At 35.6% G+C, this 20,087-nt stretch overlaps 4 protein-coding genes and 1 pseudogene across 8 annotated transcripts; 3 read left to right on the top strand and 2 right to left on the bottom strand.

Annotated features, from left to right (window-relative positions):
• Window positions 1-104: 104 nt before the first annotated feature.
• On the top strand, window positions 105-3,326 carry LOC18047350 (50S ribosomal protein L11, chloroplastic). Its single transcript, XM_006439121.2, has 4 exons — window positions 105-440; window positions 563-735; window positions 854-917; window positions 2,534-3,326. The coding sequence occupies exons 1-4, from the start codon at window positions 215-217 to the stop codon at window positions 2,737-2,739; spliced, it is 669 nt and encodes a 222-aa protein (XP_006439184.1). The 5' UTR covers window positions 105-214; the 3' UTR covers window positions 2,740-3,326.
• Window positions 3,327-3,746: 420 nt separating this feature from the next.
• Window positions 3,747-6,385, top strand: LOC18047349 (metal tolerance protein A2). Of its 4 annotated transcripts, XM_006439119.2 has the most exons (3): window positions 3,747-4,086; window positions 4,159-4,269; window positions 4,943-6,385. In XM_006439119.2, exons 2-3 carry the CDS (start codon window positions 4,243-4,245, stop codon window positions 6,134-6,136), a joined length of 1,221 nt encoding a protein of 406 aa, XP_006439182.1. In that variant the 5' UTR covers window positions 3,747-4,086; window positions 4,159-4,242; the 3' UTR covers window positions 6,137-6,385. The 4 variants fall into 4 exon arrangements, with proteins under 4 accessions (XP_006439182.1, XP_024045373.1, XP_024045374.1 ...); XM_024189605.1 differs by lacking the exon at window positions 4,159-4,269; XM_024189606.1 differs by lacking the exons at window positions 3,747-4,086; window positions 4,159-4,269 and adding an exon at window positions 4,276-4,303.
• Window positions 6,386-7,132: 747 nt separating this feature from the next.
• LOC112100167 lies at window positions 7,133-8,765 on the bottom strand (annotated as a pseudogene).
• Window positions 8,766-9,316: 551 nt separating this feature from the next.
• LOC18047348 (mitochondrial import inner membrane translocase subunit Tim13) lies at window positions 9,317-10,756 on the bottom strand. Its single transcript, XM_006439118.2, has 2 exons — window positions 10,577-10,756; window positions 9,317-9,743 (listed from the first exon to the last, which is right to left on the bottom strand). The coding sequence occupies exons 1-2, from the start codon at window positions 10,691-10,693 to the stop codon at window positions 9,594-9,596; spliced, it is 267 nt and encodes an 88-aa protein (XP_006439181.1). The 5' UTR covers window positions 10,694-10,756; the 3' UTR covers window positions 9,317-9,593.
• A 5,882-nt stretch (window positions 10,757-16,638) lies between these two features.
• Window positions 16,639-18,918, top strand: LOC18047347 (B3 domain-containing protein Os03g0120900). Of its 2 annotated transcripts, none has more exons than XM_024188919.1 (2): window positions 16,639-16,788; window positions 16,906-18,918. In XM_024188919.1, the coding sequence occupies exon 2, from the start codon at window positions 17,271-17,273 to the stop codon at window positions 18,669-18,671; it is 1,401 nt and encodes a 466-aa protein (XP_024044687.1). In that variant the 5' UTR covers window positions 16,639-16,788; window positions 16,906-17,270; the 3' UTR covers window positions 18,672-18,918. The 2 variants fall into 2 exon arrangements, with proteins under 2 accessions (XP_024044687.1, XP_006439180.1); XM_006439117.2 differs by having other exon boundaries at window positions 16,639-16,811.
• The last annotated feature ends 1,169 nt before the right edge of the window (window positions 18,919-20,087 follow it).

Below are 20,087 nucleotides of genomic sequence, written 5' to 3'. Positions count from 1 at the left end.
TGTCGAAATTGGCGAGATTTTCGTTTTGAAAATTGATAATTGTAGTTGTGGGTACATTAGAAATAGATGTGGGGGGTCCATAGAGATGGTGGGCAAGAGTTGAGAGAGAGCGGCCGGAGATGTGGTTTTAAGTCCCAACGAACTTATCCGAAACATTTTCTTCTTCTTAGTTTGCTGTTGTTTGGTTACTCAGATTCAGTGGATTCGAGGTTCAATGGCTTCCTCTCTATCCACTTCAACGAGTCTTCAAAATACTAATCAGCAGCTTTCGTGCTCTTTATTTCCTTCAGCCGTCAACTTATCCTCAAACTCTAATGTCTCCCTCCCATTTTACGACAATAAAGTTAAACCATCCCCACTCCTCTCTTCAACTCCAAGATTTCTCACTGTCATTGCCATGGCTCCTCCTAAACTCGGTGGCAAAGCCAAAGCCAAGAAAGGTACCTCTATTTATTTACGACCATGCCCTTTCATTTTTTGTTCGGTTCTTATTTGCTTTTACATTTGCTTAATTCTTTTAATTTTTAATTTTAATATGTGTTCATTGGCGGGCGCGGAGCAGTGGTGGGTTTGATAAAGCTGGCTCTAGAGGCAGGAAAGGCCACACCTGCGCCGCCCGTGGGGCCAGCCCTTGGTGCTAAGGGTGTAAATATCATGGCTTTTTGTAAGGATTATAATGCTAGAACTGCTGATAAAGCCGGTTACGTTATTCCAGTCGAAATTACTGTTTACGATGTTAGTGCTTCCAAATCCATTTGTTCTTCATTTTCTTTTCAGTTAATTCATTGACCCTCTTTTTTATTTGTCTATTTATTTTTCTCTCTTTCCTTCTTTCTTTCTTTCTTTCTTTCAGGATAGGAGCTTCACTTTTATTCTTAAGACGCCGCCCGCGTCAGTTTTGCTCCTTAAGGCTGCTGGTATGCTTTCAATTATAATTAACCCTATTACATATATTATATTATAATTTTTGAGAATTGAGTAGTTGATCCTAATTGAATCAACTGTGGTGCCACTGTGATTCCTTGAAACTTTGTTGAGATTCTTGGAAAACCAAAATGTATGTGCTTGGCTTAACAAAGGTAAGGTGACACATTGTTGTAATGCATTGACTTTTCAATTCTGTATTTTAAGTAGGCCTTTGAAATTTTCTCATATCTGAATTATGTTCTGTCGCTACATCTTGTAATTGAAGTTTACTTGATTACATTTATTAAACGGTAGCTGAAAAGATGCCTACTGTTTAAGCAATCTCTTTTGGCTGAAATGAGTAAAAACCAGAAGAGTTGTTTTTGTAACACCAAATCTGCAGCAAGTTGAAATATGTTTCCCTTATCTTGAATCCCGCATATTATTTTTGGATTAACTTTGTACGTATTTCTGCATATTTTGGGTTGGGGTAATGTTGATTCCAGTAACAGGGGTGAGATTTCATTGTACTGAGAAAGGCCTAAAGACAAGAAGTCGACCTTCTTGTTGAGGAGTGAAATTTGTGTTTACATGGCCATAACCGTAGTGTTCTCCTTATGATAGGCTAGTGCCAAGCAGATACTTTATCTTTGTGTTGTTTTTACTTTGCTTGTTTTTCGGTCCCCTTTTTCTTGGCTATGAATAATGAACACTATAAACATAAAAGGATAAACTGAAAGACCCAGTATAATCTCAAAGACTTCATTTAATTTTTCTTTTTCCCGACAAGAACATGGCTGAACATCAAAACTTCTCGTTCAACATGGAAATTAACCAGAAACCTCATTCTTTTAGAAGTATGAGTTAGTTATTGAAATAGATCCATTATCTTTTGCTCTGCAATAGGTAGCATTCACTCCACTCCACTGATTATTTTATCACGGCCTGCCCGAAAGAGGTCCACAGCTAGTAATTATGTGCGTCCTTTTCATAACTGCTCACAGTATGAGCAGGACTTTTGGATCCATAATGCTTATCAGTTTTTACTTCTCAAAAATTAAAGTTTCATTGCAAGAAACACTCCCTTATTAATGACCTTGATACATTTTGCTGCAATCTCAATACTAATTCCCATATACAATCCTCATCCTTGATCTCTTTTGATCCGTTGTTTTGTTATTAAATCTTGTAGTACGATGAATGCATTTTATCTATTAGATGATGCCATATTGTGGGTCATTGTCATCTATGTTTGTATGAGAAAGACAAGATTCATAATGGGATAATGGCTGTGAAATTCATAGAAGGATGGAATATTGAAGCTTTGAATGTATATCTCTCGAATAAAAGCTATATTGAGTTCTGAACAAGGTTAAGGTGTTTTCAACTTATCCATTCAATCATGTTGCATTTTTAATGGATATCTATGGGGTCATGCTTAAGCAACTTGGTCTTTTTGGTTGTAATTGCAAACAATCAGTTTGTTTGGCGGAATTGGTTACTGTTGAATAGCAAAATGCTGTAACTGTAAATGGTTAAGTGATCAGTCTACAGTGTATTCTGCCATTTAATAAATATCATGAGTAAAAGATTGTGCTTTTAATTGCACTGAACTGATTGATAATAGGGGTGGAGAAGGGTTCAAAAGATCCAAAGCAACAGAAAGTGGGGAAGATCACCATTGAACAATTGCGGGCCATTGCCACGGAAAAGCTTCCAGATTTGAATTGCACTTCTATTGAATCAGCAATGAGAATTATAGCAGGTACTGCGGCTAACATGGGTATTGATATTGACCCTCCAGTTCTTGGGACCAAAAAGAAGGAACTTTGATTATTTCATTGTTGCCTTGATTTTGCTATAGTTGTGGGTTTAGCAGTCGCTTCAAAGTTCATGATGTACGACCAATTTTTGTATGTTTGGGTTATAATTTAGTTTCACTTCATTGGGAATTTTACAACAAAGAGTTGATTGCCAGGCCACAATTCCTTCCTGTTAGCCAATTTTATTTTATAGGTCAATTTCTTACATCAGTGCTGTTGTGAATGACCACCCCGTTTGGTTTGAAAGTTAAATCAAAAGCCAAAAGATTAGGCAGTCACGTGCACACAGTGGAGTTTCTGAGTGATATTGATTTGAACATATGCGAAAAGTGACAAAAAGAGCATTAATCAGAGCATTTCTCAGGACAGGAGATTTGCCAAGGTGTCAGCACCACAATCCTTCCCACTAATCTCTGATCTTATCATTATCATCGACTGTCATCGCAACATTAGATAATTATTTTTGGGCTGGCGCTAAGTTAGGTCGAGTGTAATTTACATCTCTTACAGTAACAGTACTCAATCCCACCTGTGATACTGTTGCTGTAAGCCTCCCTTATTTTTTAGGAATGGACAATCAAATTCATTCGAAATTTATATTATAAACTACAACAATGAGCTGGCAATCCACCTTTCCGCTTGTTTTACACGTGCACCCACCCTTAGCACTAGCCGGCTAGCCGCTATGCTTAGCTTAAACTTTACATTGTTTCGGTACAGTGTAGAGCAGTGTATTTATAAATCAACCATGCAATGTATGAGTTTAATTACAAGATTTTGATGCCATTAAAATTTAATAGTAATTTTTTATAATTTTAGTAATTTTTCACTCCATAAATTAATATCTTACCATAAAAATCAAAATTGCCAGTTAATAGTGGTGTGTGTTCCTTTTTATTTCTACTTTTACTAACTAATTGAAAGAAATAATATATATATATATATATATATAGTTGTATAAATTATATTTCTACTTTTATTAGTGTGTGGTGGACAGAAATCAAATCGTGGGTTAGATTCCTGGCATAGTTAGGACAAAATAGCAAAAGTGTAAAAGTCTTAATTGGCTAGCAAACAAATTTCGTTAATTAGTAAAGCAGAAAAATGAAATTGTTGTCTATGTATTTATTTATTCATACGCATACTGGAGAACTATTTACACAGCCGTAAGTAACTGTAACTCCCTATAAATTAGAAAAACAGGGGAAAGAAACAAAATATTTGATTTGTGTTAGTAGTATAAACTGAAAAAAACAAGACACGTATCAGCAGCCTCTCAGGTGGGGGGAGGGAGAGAGAGACAGAGAGTGTGTGTGCTAGTAATCTTCTACTTCAACCGACAACCATCAATCCAATGGTATGTTTGTGTGTCTGTTCTTTTTGTTTTTTGTTCTTTAATATGTTAATTTATAGTATTTGGCCAGTGCAGTTCCCTCCTCCTGAACACAAGGAGCAAATAAATTTGTCATATTTTGATGGATGGATGGATGGATGGATGGATATGTAGTGCTACATGTTATGCGTTGATCTTTCTGGACAGGTGTTTTGATTGATTCTTCATTCTCACGTCACTTGTATGATCTTGATTTCTTTGAATTAATGGCTGATTACACGTCCGATCTTCATGTTGCCATCCTTTCTGTGTGCTTGTTAATTTCTTTGTTTAATCATCTATTATTTGTTTTTAAAAGAAATGTTCACGAGGAAATCTGATTTCTGATCATCATGTGTGTATCTATCCGATTTCTGAAAGCTTGAATTTCTTTAGCTTTGCATGTGCGTGGATAGATTTATTGACTTACTTTGCCTGTACCAAAAGACTCCCTCTTCTTCTCTGTTCCAGAGATTTCCAAACAGCTGCTTATGGATTTAGCTTTGCTAGTCGATTCCACCTTTTTATCTTTGTGGCGGGGGAAAGGAAGAAATTGGGGTTTCAGAAACAAAGATTTGACTAGTAGTCATCTATGGACAAATTTTTGGTCTTCGAAGCAAGGATGGTTGGTTTAAGAACACACGGATGATGAGAATATGACCTTCTCATTGGTATTTGAACTCATGTGAAGAACAAATTTATTTATCTAACTTCTGGAATTTTCCTTTCTCTGAAGCCACAATCATGATTGGTCATTGTGTTGCACTGAATGAGGACATCAAAATATGCTTGCATTGGCATCTGACTCTTTTTTCCACTCTTCATGATGTTGATTTTTCAGATGGAAGTGCAAAACTCTGAACACTCGCATGTAATTGACGTATGTGGTGATGTGGCGGCTGTACAGACAAGCCTAGTGGGGAGCAAGTTTTGTGGAGAAGCACCTTGTGGATTTTCGGATTCTAAAACCAGTTCGAAAGATGCAGAGGAGCGTTCAGCATCCATGCTGAAGCTTTTGATTGTAGTTGTGCTCTGTATAATCTTTATGGGTGTAGAAGTTGTTGGAGGTATGAAGGCCAACAGCCTTGCTGTATTGACCGATGCAGCTCATCTCTTGTCGGATGTTGCAGCATTTGCAATATCGTTGTTCTCTATATGGGCTTCGGGGTGGGAGGCGACTCCACGTCAGTCTTATGGTTTCTTCAGGATTGAGATACTTGGTGCCCTTGTTTCCATTCAGTTGATATGGCTTCTCGCTGGAATCCTTGTGTACGAAGCTATTGTTAGACTTATTCATGAAAATGGCCAAGTTCAAGGATTTCTTATGTTTGTCGTTTCTGCAATTGGTTTAGCTGTTAATATCGCCATGGCATTCTTTCTGGGTCATGATCACGGTCATGGTCACAACCATGGACACGATCACAGTCATGGGCATGATGCTAAACATCATCAGCATCATCATGGGGGTGACTTCAAACACAGAGATGAGCATCTTCATTCCCATGAAACAGATCGCACTGAGCCTTTGCTAAGCACTTGTTCAGAAGAACATAAACCGAAGGATGGTCCGAAACAGAAGAAACAACGGAACATCAACGTGCAGGGGGCTTATCTACATGTACTTGGGGATTCCATTCAAAGTGTTGGGGTGATGATTGGCGGGGCAATCATATGGTATAAGCCTGAGTGGAAGATTATTGATTTGATATGCACCCTAGCTTTCTCTGCTATTGTGTTGGGCACAACATTCAGGATGTTGCGAAACATTTTAGAGATTCTGATGGAGAGCACACCTAGAGAGGTTGATGCCACGAGGCTTGAGAAGGGGCTTTGTGAGATGGAAGAGGTTGTTGCCATCCATGAACTGCACATTTGGGCTATAACAGTTGGGAAAGTGTTATTGGCCTGCCATGTCAAAATCAAGCCTGAAGCTGATGCTGACATGGTATTAGAAAATGTTGTAGACTATATTAAGAGAGAATACAACATCAGTCATGTGACTATTCAGATTGAGCGGGAGTGTAGAAAGAGTTGAATATGAGTAGGTGAATTGTATAGGTGAGCTGCACTGCATGTCTGTTTTTAATATATAGATTGTATTAGTTGTAGACGGATAATTGAACTGTCAATCTGCAATGGCTATATTCTGTCAGAAGATATGTTTTCATGGTTCTAAACCCTTTAGCCAGTTCAATTTATGGAGAAGATTGCAGTGACTCAGTGTTCTCTTGGTGAATGCCATTAGATCTGAATTAAGCTGGAACAGACACAAGATTTTATTTAACTACAAGGTTCCCAAACTAAATTTCACTTATCTTTGTAAAATACTGCCGCTTTTGCCAAGCTTTCAAATTCTCTTCTTGTGCTCTCCCAAGTCCTATCCTCCTGCATTTGTGTTCATTGTGAACAAATCAAACTGAAACAAGCTTTTCATTGCAAGGCTAGCTTCGGGGGTTTCCAATCGCTATCACTTCCCCGTTGAACGGTAATTCTAGCTCCATAGCTATTTTTCAGTATCAGTGCTCATCAAACCAACCGTGGAGGAGGCTGGAGCATCCACTAATTCATTCATTCAAATTCATAACTAGTCAACGATCAACCCATATATTATCAATTGAAATGAAGAATAGGATTTTAAGTTGGTTAATCATACCGAAATCTCACCTTTATGAAAACGGTTTCTCCGTTGGGAATGTGCATGAATAAATCACAAAACCAAAAAGCAAACATTATTTTTGCGTCAGCGTTAGAGTGGCAAAATATTTCTAAAGACAACTTCCCTTTCACAAGCTGTTGTCCTATTTTGAGAGCCTGGAAAACGCATACTTTTACTTGTTACTGGTGATGAACCAATTTACTTTTTACAAGTTCAACAGCTAAATATCAATAATCTGAAATAATAGTTCCAAACTAGAAGTAGATATAGAAATGGAAATGCACAGAAAACTGTTTGATAACAGACAAAATACGATAAATTATTTAGAGGTTATGAAATTAGATGTCCAACTACATGTATAATGACAAGACAAGATCAGGCAGTTGAAGCTTTGAACAAGTCCAAGCAGAATTCAGCTGCAAGCTCCCTGTTCCAAAATTTGAATAGACGGCCGGGTGATGTCGGTCAATCAAATCCTTTGAAGGAAAGGAGCTAAAACAGCATCAGGTGATGGACAATAGAACGTTGAAACAGACATGCCTCCTTGTCACAGTCCACCCCAGCTCGATAGAGCACACTCTAACTCCTGTATCGATCATTGCTAAGAACCTGAGTGATACGGATACATCCGAGTTACAAAATTTGATTAATTACCGTCTCTGCCAACAAATGAGATGTTTCAATTATTTGGCGGGAATGAAATTGACCTGCATTTGATCGCCGATGTTGACAATGAAGGTATTAGGAAATAGGAATAGAACTGACAGCAAGCCAGTTGCCATTTCTAAGGACATCAATCAATCATATCATTTAATAAATTAGGATCAGTGTGTCCTGTGTTGGCAATCCAGAAGTCACCTCGGGCTGAGGGCAGGGTGGATACATACAAGTTTAAAGCCATGTGTCGCCCAAATTTGCCTAATGCCTCCTTTTCTATAAATATAATATAATCACTTTGAAGCCCAGGGCTTTCTGTTATGGACTCACCTCAACTACCCTCAGCACTAAACATCTTTACACTTGTACAGTAGTCACCCACGGCCTCTCTGTCAAGCGTCTAAGAAGTTGTTTGTTAAATGTTTGAAATTTGAAATTTTATATATTTTATATATATTTTTAAATATTTTTATTTATTTTTTAAAACTTATGTTTAATTTTAAGATATTTATATCTGAATAGAAAAAAATAAACTTTTGTGACTTTTATTTGAATGGAAAAAAGTCTGAATGACAAGTAAATATATATTCAAAAAATATCTCTGTAAAATAACTTATTTCCTAAACTATAAAATCTAATCTTATTTTTTTATTTTAATTTATAAGGACATAAATGTCAAATAACTAAGTTTAAGATTTTTTTATTGTAAAAACAAACAAGATGTCACTTATATTCAAATATTTAAAAAAGAAAAACAAATATGTCATTCAGATTTTCGTATTCAGACTCATTCAGACTTTAGAAAAATTCAGACCCATTTAAATTTTAGACAAAAAAATAAACACTACCTAAGTCTCAAAAACAACGGATTAAAATATATGACTGGATATTTAGCATGTAATGTTGAAGTGGATAGCAATGAAGGCATGAAGCAGTCTCTGGAAATCTCTCCAGTTGGACACCTTTTCAGTCTTGACATTAAAACTAGTGGACGGTCTTATAAGGGCCTCGAAGGGTCATCAGAGCAACTGTTCAACCTCTCTTTCTCTGGCGATTTCTCAACATGTTATTGATTACTGCCTCCAGGATCCCATAGTTCTTCACCTGAAAGAAGCCAACATCTTGGCATGCCTGGCCAATCTAGAGGACCGTAAAGACCCTCCAGATCGATAAGGTGAATTGTACCATCTGATATCTGAACCTCAGTGAGATTTAGACGGCCAGGGATGGGCTGAATATAGTTAGGGGGAACATTTTTAACAGTAGATGCAAGGTTGGATAATAGAAGCTTGGTGGTAGTTGCAAGCAACCATGCCCAATGACCATTAAAATTGTAATTTCCTGATGGAAGTCAAAGGTTCCAGCTGGTGATCAGTGGTGACTTCTGTTTAATATATGTTTACATGCACATTGCATAACATACATTGTGGTGGGAGTGGAGTAAGAGGATAATACAGATCTGACGGCTTTTGACTTCACCATTCACCGACCACTGGTGATTACTGTATCTGTATCGGCAATTTCATTCTTACAGCCTGCGGTGTCAGTCTTTCCCACAAATTCATCGAGTACCTGAGTTTGATTTGGGTGCTATCAGGCAAGAAAAAGGGCAAAGGTGCAAGAAAAAGGGCAAAGGTGGAGGCCGCTGCTGGCATAGAGCAGCCGTAAATAGGAACCTATGTTATACATTTTGGGTCCATTGTGCCATTTGAAGAGGAAGTGCCGTCTCATAAATTGGCAAAGTGCATCATAATGGCTAAATACAAGGTGACAGAAAAGGAGAAGGAAAGGAGTTCAAGGAAATATTAGCCGGCTCTGTACATCAATTCAAGTTACAATTTTGTAATTTGACTTTACTCTTATGTTACATCTTTTTAAAATTCTAATGGAACAAAATTTAAATCCCATAAGCAAAGGTCCTTATCACAGCATCAAAACTATGCATTGCTACAGGAACAAATAATCAAATACTAATAAGTACTAATTCTAGCATTAACAGATAAGATGCTAAGATATTTCAAGTTTGCATAAAGAAATTGCGGTACATATAGTAAGATTCAAGGCAAAGAAAATACTTGATGATTGCGAGAAATGGAAGAGTAAAGACCAAATATAATTGTTGATCCAAGATTTGGCAAATTGCACATTCTTTTCTGCATAAATGGTGCAATCTGAAAGATCAGCGCTGTGCACTAAAGAGCGCTCTGCCAATGATGCCAGTGGCCTCAATATAGCGATCCACACACCGAGAGACGCAACTACTCTCACTGCCACTCAGACTTGAACCTGGTTTTGTGATGCACTTCTCAAAGCACTTGCCTGTTACAGTCTGATAAGCAAATAACCACTTAAACCATAAGTCCAATGAAGGAAGAAATGATTCATCCAAAAACAAGACCCAACCAACAAACAGTGGACAATTTTTCATAACTGAAGTCAGAACAAATAAGATAGAGGGGCAAAAACTAAAAACTCAGCTCAGCAGACAAAGCAATACTAAATATTGCTTATGGGAATACATACATATTAGCACCAGATTCAAAATTCCTCACTATGACCTAGGAAATTTTCGAAATCCAAAGTGATGATTAGGTAAAGATAAGTCAGAAGTTGAGTGGCCGCATTATCAGATGTATGAGGTAAAACTATGACTCAAATTAGCCAATGTTTCTAAGCATATACACGCAGATACTCAAGAAAGAATTGCTGATCCCACCGAAATCACGAAAGACACCTCGGCATAACTTGTAAGAGGACTTATGTTTAGACCCTTTGTATAAAACATGCAAATAAGGTAGAATGCAAGAGAAAAGTGACTGGAGAAACTCTCAAGAACAAGTTCCCAAAACACCCTCCAACTACAACTAAAAATCAATAATGTATATAGAGGGCAGTTTATTCAAGCAATTTTGATAACCTAAAGCAATTTACAGCCAAAAAAGTAACGAAAAGATGGGCCTTTTTTTTTTTTCCTTAAAAAGAAAATCTAAAGATCAATTTAGTTTCGAACGCGCGAACACAAATTTGCAAAAAGAACGAAATTAAAAAAAGCACAAAGCAGAGAAAAGAATGAATGTCTAAGGAAGATTAAAGGGTAAAGAGGAAAAAAAAAAAAACAGAAATGAAGAGTAACGACGGAAACTGATGAAAGAGATTGAATACCTCGAGAAACTCCTGGGCATAAGCCTGAGCAAGCTGGAGCTTCAACTTGTCCATGAACTCCTCATTTGAGAACTGAGACGATCCTGCTCCACTCGCAGAAGATGTAAACGAATCCATTTGCTTGTTTTCTTCTCTTCTCTTCACTTCACTTGCTTATATTGTAAATAAATAAAACCCTAGAAACCAAGCATCTCTCTCCATATTAATATAGCATAAAACTCAAAGCCTTAATTCTTAAACACCGCGAGCGGAAAGTGACTGTCGAGGTTTTGTTTTAAGTCGAATTTACAGGCCTTAGATGTGAAACGGCCCAATTATCATGGGGTCTAGATTGGATCCAAAACTCGAAGCTCATTGCAAGCCCAGATATTTGATGTGAAACGGCCCAGACAAAAAAATGATCTCCCTGTCCCTGTCTCTTCCTTGTCGCTTTGCTTAAGACAAAAGATAGAGTTTGCAGGAAATCAATGAAAGGTCTAATGATGTGATGACAGACACGTTTCTGCATTGAGCCCCACATCCAAAATGTGGTCTTGGCTTAATTTGGTTAATTAAGAAATGCAACTAGGTAATTAAAAGTAAAGCCCCAATTTCCCTACTTACAAAGTCAAGGAGGCATCATATCAATCACGCACAGAGGAAAAAAATGAAGTTGCAATTAAACAAATGTTAATTGCATTGAAAAGAAGAGTCAATTATCAATATTTTGTCGAGATTGAAGATGAGGGTACCGTCGGGTGGGGGGTAGTTTATTTATTCCCTTCAATTTTGCCCATCACAACTCAATTCATACAAATTAACTTTATAACAACAAAGCTCCAAATCCAATATCCTGAATGGAGAAACCGACACTCCCAAGTCCCAACTCCCATATATAACATAAAACAAACGATAGGATAGGCGCCAAAGCCAACTGGACGGTAGAGGGTGTGGTGTCAACTGTGCTATCTTAATCAATGGGGGTCCAATATTGTGAGCTTCCATTTCAAAGGGCACGTGGTCCTCTACCTAGCTGCTGCCTCTCCTCTCCAACACTGTGCTCACCAAACTGCAACCATGCCCTTTCTTCTTTCTTCTTTTCGTTTTTGTTGCTTCTTTTCCCTTGAGATTTGAGAACCGCCCATTAGGATTTAGGAACGCATTGGCCAGGGAAAATTTTAAAATTTAAAAAAAAAAAGAAAAAGAAACACACACACACACTTTAATTTAGTTAATACGTTTTCCAATGTCGTATTTGACATTATGTTTACCATATCTCGTCTTTTGCTCGATCGATATACACATGTATATCGATGTAGCGATCGAGGTATGGACCTTTAATAACTTCAATTGGCGAGACATCATTAGTCCCGTTCTGAACCCCCATCACCCTACATTGTTGCTTATGTATGTATGCAATTGATTTTCTTTATGGGTCTCAACTCTAGCTGGTGATACACCTTTACACAGTTTGTAATGCATTCATCTTACTCATTAGATAATTAAAAGCGAGAGTTTTATTTCTGAATGTTAAAAAAAAAATAATAATAATCGAATGAAAAATAATTTTTTTAAATGTCTCTATTAAATATATCTATTTTCCAAATGATAAAACTTACTCCCTTTTATACATTTTGATTTATTTATGACATAAATCCCAAATATCAGTATTTAAAATTTTTATTTATAAAAATAAATATGATATTATTTATATTAAAATATTAAAAGACGATAAACAATTATATGCCATAGGCATTTAAATTCATACCCAAACTTCAATAAAATTCAAAACTTATTCTATTTAAAAAAAAAAAAAAGACAAATGTTATCTAAGGTGGCGTTTGTTTTTTTGTCTGAAATTTGAATAAACCTGAATTAGTCTGAATTCTGAATAGATCTGAATATCTGAATCCGAATAATATGTTTATTTTTTCGTCTGAATCTCATAAAATAAGTATTAAGTTGTTTGTTTTTTTCAACTTAAAAAGCTAAAAATATGTACTTTTACATTTGTATCCCTATTAAATTTGAATGTCAAATAAATAATATATTAAATACCACAATATTTTAACATTTATAAGTAAAACTATATTCAAGCGAATACATAATTATTTTAGAATTTTAATATATAAAATACCATAAATTTAAATTTTATCGTATATAATATAAGAAAGAAAAAACATGGATATTTTTATGTGAGGTAAATGTCTATGGGTGAGTTTGCGATAGACATAAAAAATAAATTATAAAGTAAGGATATTTTTGACAATAGCAAGTAATTGACTTAATTCAAATTTCTCCATTAAGTAAAAAGCTAAAAAAATTGGCTTATTTTATTAAGTCAAAATTATCTAAAAAGTCTCATTAAGTTATAAAAACAAACGCCTCTAATTAACTTAATTAATTAAGTTAAGTCACTTTAAGTCATTAAGTTAAAAAACAGACGCCACCTAAGTGTGGGTTTTGGAAAGTGGAAACCATTCACTAGAATTAGTGGCATACTTATCAAGATCATTGATCATTTCTCTCTCTCTCTCATTAGACTTTACGCCATGTTCGGTTGGCATGAACTGTAAAAGGAATTTGATTTCTCTTGCTCTTTCCATTGGTTAGCAATAGCATCTCCAAATGTCTCTATAAATTTTACTCTTTAATATCTATTTGCTTACCCATATGACAAATAGAAGAGTGAAAAAATATATTATTATCCAAAAGACTCTTTAAATATAAATAAGTTAATATTATTTTAATCAAATTATTTTTTTTAAAGTCAATAGTAATTAAAATATTTCTCTCTCTTTCTCTAGTAAAAAGTAATAAAATATAAATTGAAGAGGTAGAAATCAACTCTCCAAATTTGAAGAGAGAGAATTATTTTTTATTTAAAGAATTTTAATTGAAATGTCTTTTGGAACCTTAAATGTTGGCGTGTTTCTTCAAATAAGTAAAAAAATCTTATTTAAAGAGTATTTTGGTGATGTTCTAAACTCTCTTTAGTCAGAATTTAATTTCCATTGAAATTTAAATTCCAAGAAAGTCCTAGCTAGATTTGGGGGTAGAGACACTTCTTTTATTATTATTATTATTATTGTTGTTGTTGTTGTTATTATTATTATGATATATTAGAAGTAATAATTATTGTCCAATCTTCGGATTCAGAATCAGAAACGCTGCCGATGCTATGCCTGTCTTCACCTACCCCCATTTTTTAATAAACAATAATGATAATAATAATAATAATACAAATTATTGCTGGGCTCCCCACTAATATTCCTCCACTTCCTCCACAACTTGTGAGAGGGTGATTGATAGATAGATATGCCATTTTAAATTATTAAATTTTCACTCAATTTGGTATTTTACAAACGCTTCGTATCAGTTATTGCATGCATGGTAGAAAAGCGAAACATTAAAAAGAAATGGTGGCTATCTTCATGATAATAATAATAATAATTATTATTAATTAATTAATTAATTCTACTTGCGGATGTCATTGGAGAACTTTTTCTTTTTGCAAGTTGAGACACGAGATTAATTAATGGAGCTCTTGGGTCATGTCGGTCTGGTCAAGTATACTACTGGGTTCTTCTTTTTTTTAAGAAAAAAATATTAATTTAAGAAATCCCCAATGCAACATGAGTAATCGTATATATACACAAAAGATACCAGTCAACATTATTTGTTCTAGCTAGGCAAGGACCAAATGCGGATAATTTAGCATTAATTTTCCTCTGCTGATATGAGTATTCTTAATTTTTTTTACAGATATTGTGCTACATGTGTTTTAGTGTTAGTGGATGATTAAGATTTATTTATTTTTTATTTTTTAATTTATTAACCACCAATCATATCAATAAAATTTGCTCAGATGAAGATCAGATCAGAAGAGAATCCTAATTCCTAATCCTTTTTAAAAAACCATAAACGTAACTATTAATTATTCCCTTAATTAATTATAAACTTCACTACTTGCGGGATGTAAACTTGTAATTGTTGGTTTAATGGAAATATTATCCGTGGGCTGGAACAAGTGGGCTTTTCTCATTGATTGGATAGGAGGAATGCGTGGGTTTGCAAGTTGGGTTTGTTTGGCAAGTCAGAAAAAAATAAAAAAAAGCAGAAAAACATAATAATGAATTAATAATAATAAACGGTAATTAATGTTTATAATTGCGTGATTCCCTTTGTTGATTAGTTCAATAAATGCAAACGTCATCCTATCCAGGTCAGATGACGAAAGCTGGCTTAATGTTAATGACTTGAAAGCTAATTGCCCGGTAATAATTGTAAAATAATAATTGTCATGTCTGTCTCCCGAATCCCACCATTTTGGACATTTTCATATGTTAACAACAATCTTAAATTGAACCAATTCAAAGGTATGCTCTCACGAACATCAAGACAGGTAAAGCTAGCATAGCATTACAAGATTCAAAATTAATGGCCAATGCAATTGCTTTCTCCCTCCTCCAATAATTAATCAGAATGAAATGTCACTGTTTTGAATTAATCATGTGATTATTATTATATGTATGAATGGGTCCCTTTTTTAATCACCATATAAATAATAATAACTAATACAGGGCATTTGCAAATAGCTGGATAGGATTTAGGCAGCAAATCTGGAGGATGGGGACCGAAGGGGAGCAAATTATGCCGCACATGTAAGTCATACACACACACACACACACACACACACACACACACATAGAAGCATAGCCAATCAGTGCAATAATTTTGATCAGTTGGGTAATATTTGTTCATCAATTATATAGCAGCTTCACAATTATATGTATTCAACAAATCACAACTATTATTATTGCCCCACCCCCACTATCCTACAATTGAGATGCTACCGGTCGTCATTTTCCTCTACACGTTTTGACTTTGAAATGATTGGATGCTTGGAATCATATGTACATGTCATTTCTCAGTTAACATTCAAATTAATCACTCTGCAGCCCTTTTTTTTTTTTTGGTTTATGTATAGAAATTCTTAAGTGCAGATATTAAAACATTAATTTTGTACAGATGGAATTAAAAGACAAAAAAATAAAAATAAAGATTTTAATGTATTATTTTTTTTATATATTTTAATGTCCGTAAATTTGTGGGGTTTTCTTTTTCTTTTTTTGTTAGTCTTGATCCTAAAAAATATGTGTTTGTGTATATGTGCGTATATTAAAAAAGACTAATCAGCAGAAAAAAGTTAATTAACAGTCAACTAATGACAACTTGTGATTAGTGTTATTATTTTATATTTCTTCGAAAATCCCATTTGATCTAATATAATACACTCACACACATATATAAAGAGATAAATAGGGATATAGTCACGCAGCTCACGATGGTATTAAAATTAAAAACAAATAATTGAGTGAATTATCAATAACAAAGTGATAGGTGATGGTTATTACATAACTAAGATGAGATTAATTAAATTGATATTGGGCCTTATATTTAACGATCTATATAATGTTGTTGTTATATGACATGTGGGAAGACATCGAGACCTTTTTTTTATTGATGAATTAAATCGAATGAACTTAATTAAGCGAGACCTTTTATCTATCTAATAACTCTAAATTTAATTATTTTATTATTCATCAATCAATTAATTACCATCTAGTTGTGCGCCCACCACCACCACAGTAGAGAGTGGTCCATACCAATTTAATGAGACCAAATCAAAACCCTAACCTGAGTTAGATTGATTCTTCACTTTCTATATTATATTTTTTAAATTTTGTTTTCTGAAAATAAATTGGAAACTGTTTTTATAGTGATTATTATTATTAGGGAGAGGAGCAATATTAATTGAAAAAGAAAAGAAAATAGAATTAAATAAAAAAGAAAAGTGGAGAATGAAGCTCGCGGTGGAGAAAACAGCTGGCTTTGGCCTTAGACTTAGGGGGGCCTTTTCAGAGAAGAGAAATAAAGAAACAAATAAAATGTGTGAAACAGTACCCAGGATGAAGACAATGACAAGCTCACATGAGCCCAAGCAGATAATACTTGGGGGTCCCTATCCCTACGTATGTATAAACTCACTCAATACCCTCCCAGTTACGATCTTCATTCATATCTCCTAGCTCTCTCTCTCTCTCTCTCTCTTTCTCTGTTAGTATTAATTTAGTACAATTAATTGTTTAGAAAAGAATAATAATAATAATAATAATAATTCAACTGGGCCTAACTAGTGAACCTTCAGGGAGCTAAGGCACCATCGCCCTGTAAGAAATTAAGAAAAAATCAGGTTTTGCTTTGCTTTGCTTGCTTTTACATGTGTGTGTGTGTGTGTAGATATAATTTCTCCATTCTCACTTTTTGTAATTTTTTTGGTTGTCAAGGTCAACAACAAGAAGAGGAAGTTGCAGTAGTACAGTTAGTTTGAAATGTCCATGGAGGCCCATCTCATGCGTCTGAGTCTTCTTAATAATTAAAAACCTTCAACCCACCCTCTCTATGGACACACAGAATATATAGTTTGCTATAAAGAAAAGTCATACAAGTAGCAGCACTGGTAGCTGCCGCTTGTTTCACAAATTTGTTTCTTTAATTTGATATCTGCTGCCTTGTTTGTAAGGAATTGAAGAAGCATGTTATTAGTATATTAGTTGTGGGGTAGGGGGTTGATGATCTTCGTGTCATCCATCTTGATTTGTTGTATGGGTAGTGATCTAGATGCATTTTGATTTTAATTAATTAACAATCGATGGAGTTTGGGTCGTCGTCAAACTCATACTCAAACAGAGAAAGGTTAATTTGTGAAGAAGATGAGATGATTGGAATTGATTATGAGATGGGTAATATTATTAGCAACACCGGTAGCAACCAAGCCGTGAAGCTTCATTTCAGTACTACATACGCTTCTAATTCTTCCTCCTCTCCATCATCTGCATCTTCTCACCACCACCACCACCACCACCAATACACAACCCAGACCCAGCAGCTGCTTCCTCTTACCACTCATCATCAAAATTACAACAAACAACAACAACAACCACAAATGGGTTCTTGGCTATTAGGCAAAACAACAACAACAACGACAGCCGCCGAATTAGAAGATGTCTCAAACGAAGAAGAAACTGCAGCACCAACAAAAGAGCAGGCCATCATCATGCAGGAGACGAAGGATATTATTGAAGAAGGAGAAGCAGAAGAAGATCGTGTTCTTATTAGCTTGGAGAAGGAACACATGTTTGATAAAGTTGTAACACCAAGCGATGTGGGTAAGCTGAATCGTTTAGTCATTCCAAAGCAACACGCAGAAAAGTACTTCCCATTAGACTCTTCCTCGAACGAGAAAGGCCTTCTCTTGAATTTCGAGGATCGAAATGGAAAGCCATGGAGGTTCCGCTACTCTTACTGGAACAGCAGCCAAAGCTACGTCATGACCAAAGGCTGGAGCCGCTTTGTCAAGGACAAGAAACTGGATGCCGGTGACGTTGTTTCCTTTCATAGGGGTGTTGGTGATTTGGCTAAAGGTCGTCTTTTCATTGACTGGAGGAGAAGATCCCATCCTCCTGCTGCTGCTGCTGCTTCGTTTTCTCGCCACCTGCCATTTTACCGGTCCATTCCTTGGAATCCTTTGCTGATGATGAGGCCACCAGTACTGCCGGCGTCCATGTACTCACAATCACAAATCAACAATAACTTTTATAACCGTAACAGCATCAGCCTTGGTGGTACGGGTAATAATAATAATGTGCTAAGCACTCGTACACTGGGGTCTATTTTGTACTTGAGATCACAATTACCAGCAGCGCCGGCCATACAACAACAACCACCACCACCACCACCACATACGGAGATAGGAATGACGAAGTGGCAGCAGCATCCAATCGTGTTTGATTCGGTGCCGGTGGTCCAAGGAAAGGCGACGGCAAAGAGATTGAGACTATTTGGTGTGAACATGGACTGCCCCATAACGGAGTCGGATGATGAATGTCACATATTGTCCTCGTCAACAAGTATCCAACATGCTACAATGGCAATTCACGATCAGCCCTCTCAACTTTCTTCATCATCACAATTAAGTCTCTACGATGCTACTCCACTGCTTCCTCCTTTCGACTTCCTCAACAAAGGCAAGGCTTCCATGTCCTTTGATTGATCCGGTATATAGCTAGCTGCTAGCTGCTAGCTGCCGGAGAAGAAGAAATCATCTGTCAAGACTCAAGACAGCTAGCTTGGCTAATCATCACCTCTCTTTTTTTCATCTTAATTTCTTTTTCTTAATATATATTTACGCAATTAGATTATATATGGTTTTACATTGATACAGTCTTCACAATATTAATGGTGCTGTCTTCATCTCCATCTATACTTAATAATAATAAAGAAAAATATTGGTGATCAAATTGGGTATCAGAGATCCATCCCCAAGGGGGAATATAATGCATGCAGCTGCAGCAGGTTCAAGTGTTGGTGTTTCTGAAGATTTTATCTCAAATAAAGATTATGTGCATGCTAGACTGACTATCAGGCAGCACTTATGTCTTCTATATCTGTATATCCTTTAGTTAACTTACTTTTGTGATCATTTGATTATATATAGTGTATATAGGTTAGAAAGTAAACAATATTAATTTGTTTATGAGAAATAGAATATAATGGCATGCATATATGTGTATATATATAAATATATATAATGTTTGCCTTTTAAGGGGCTGGTAGTGTAGTGGCTTCTCCAATAATCTGTGGTGGCTTCTCCATGGTTTTTCTCAGTGAATGAATGAGTTTTAATTTAATTATTCTCTGCTGTCTTTGGCTCTTTCTTACTGTTACACTTGCCAGCCCAGTAATAACAAGCTTTCCTGCCTCAGTAATTAACTTTATACAGTATGCTAGGTACGTGAGATATTATTGAAGTTTTTAGCTCTCTTTTGTCTTTATTTTGGTAGGTTGTTGTTCTTGTCGCTGCTTCCTTGGGCACACTCCCAGGTTTTTGCAGAAAATTTTTCAGACTTCTAAAAGGTAACATTTATCTTGATTTCTTTGAACTCTTTTTGCTTTCTTTTTTGCTTCCCTTGTTTAGCATCAATTCCTCTCTCTCTCGCTCTCTCTCTCTCTATGTATATATATTATACACATGTGCATTAATTCTGAATATTAATTATTAATCAGCAGCCTCCAGTTTCTCCATTCAATTCATTGCGCGCAGTGCACTGCACAGTTTAATTTATAGGAAAGCAATTGCTATATACCTATAGAATGTTCCCCTTGTTTCTCTTTAGTTTTCTCAGCCCTAATATATAATTAATTGATCAATAACAATGCTGTTGCTAGCTACTGTATTTCCACCCTATTACTTTTTTCTAAAAAAGTGAGCACTAGTTGTTCATGATCGAATTTAGTTTCTACCTCAATTATTTTAGCCAACTATTTAAGTCCTTTATAAAACTCTTTGCAAATAAAGTCCAACTAGTAACCTCATTGAGGCGTATAAATTGTCAAATATAGAGTTACTGCTACTATTTTGGATTGGATGCGTCCCTTCCCCCTTGAATGCATGTCTATCCCTCCTGAA

The sequence above is a fragment of the Citrus clementina genome, unplaced genomic scaffold (assembly GCF_000493195.1).
Source record: "Citrus clementina cultivar Clemenules unplaced genomic scaffold, Citrus_clementina_v1.0 scaffold_3, whole genome shotgun sequence".
Lineage (NCBI taxonomy): Eukaryota > Viridiplantae > Streptophyta > Magnoliopsida > Sapindales > Rutaceae > Citrus > Citrus x clementina.
This window is presented reverse-complemented; position numbering and strand designations above follow the sequence as displayed.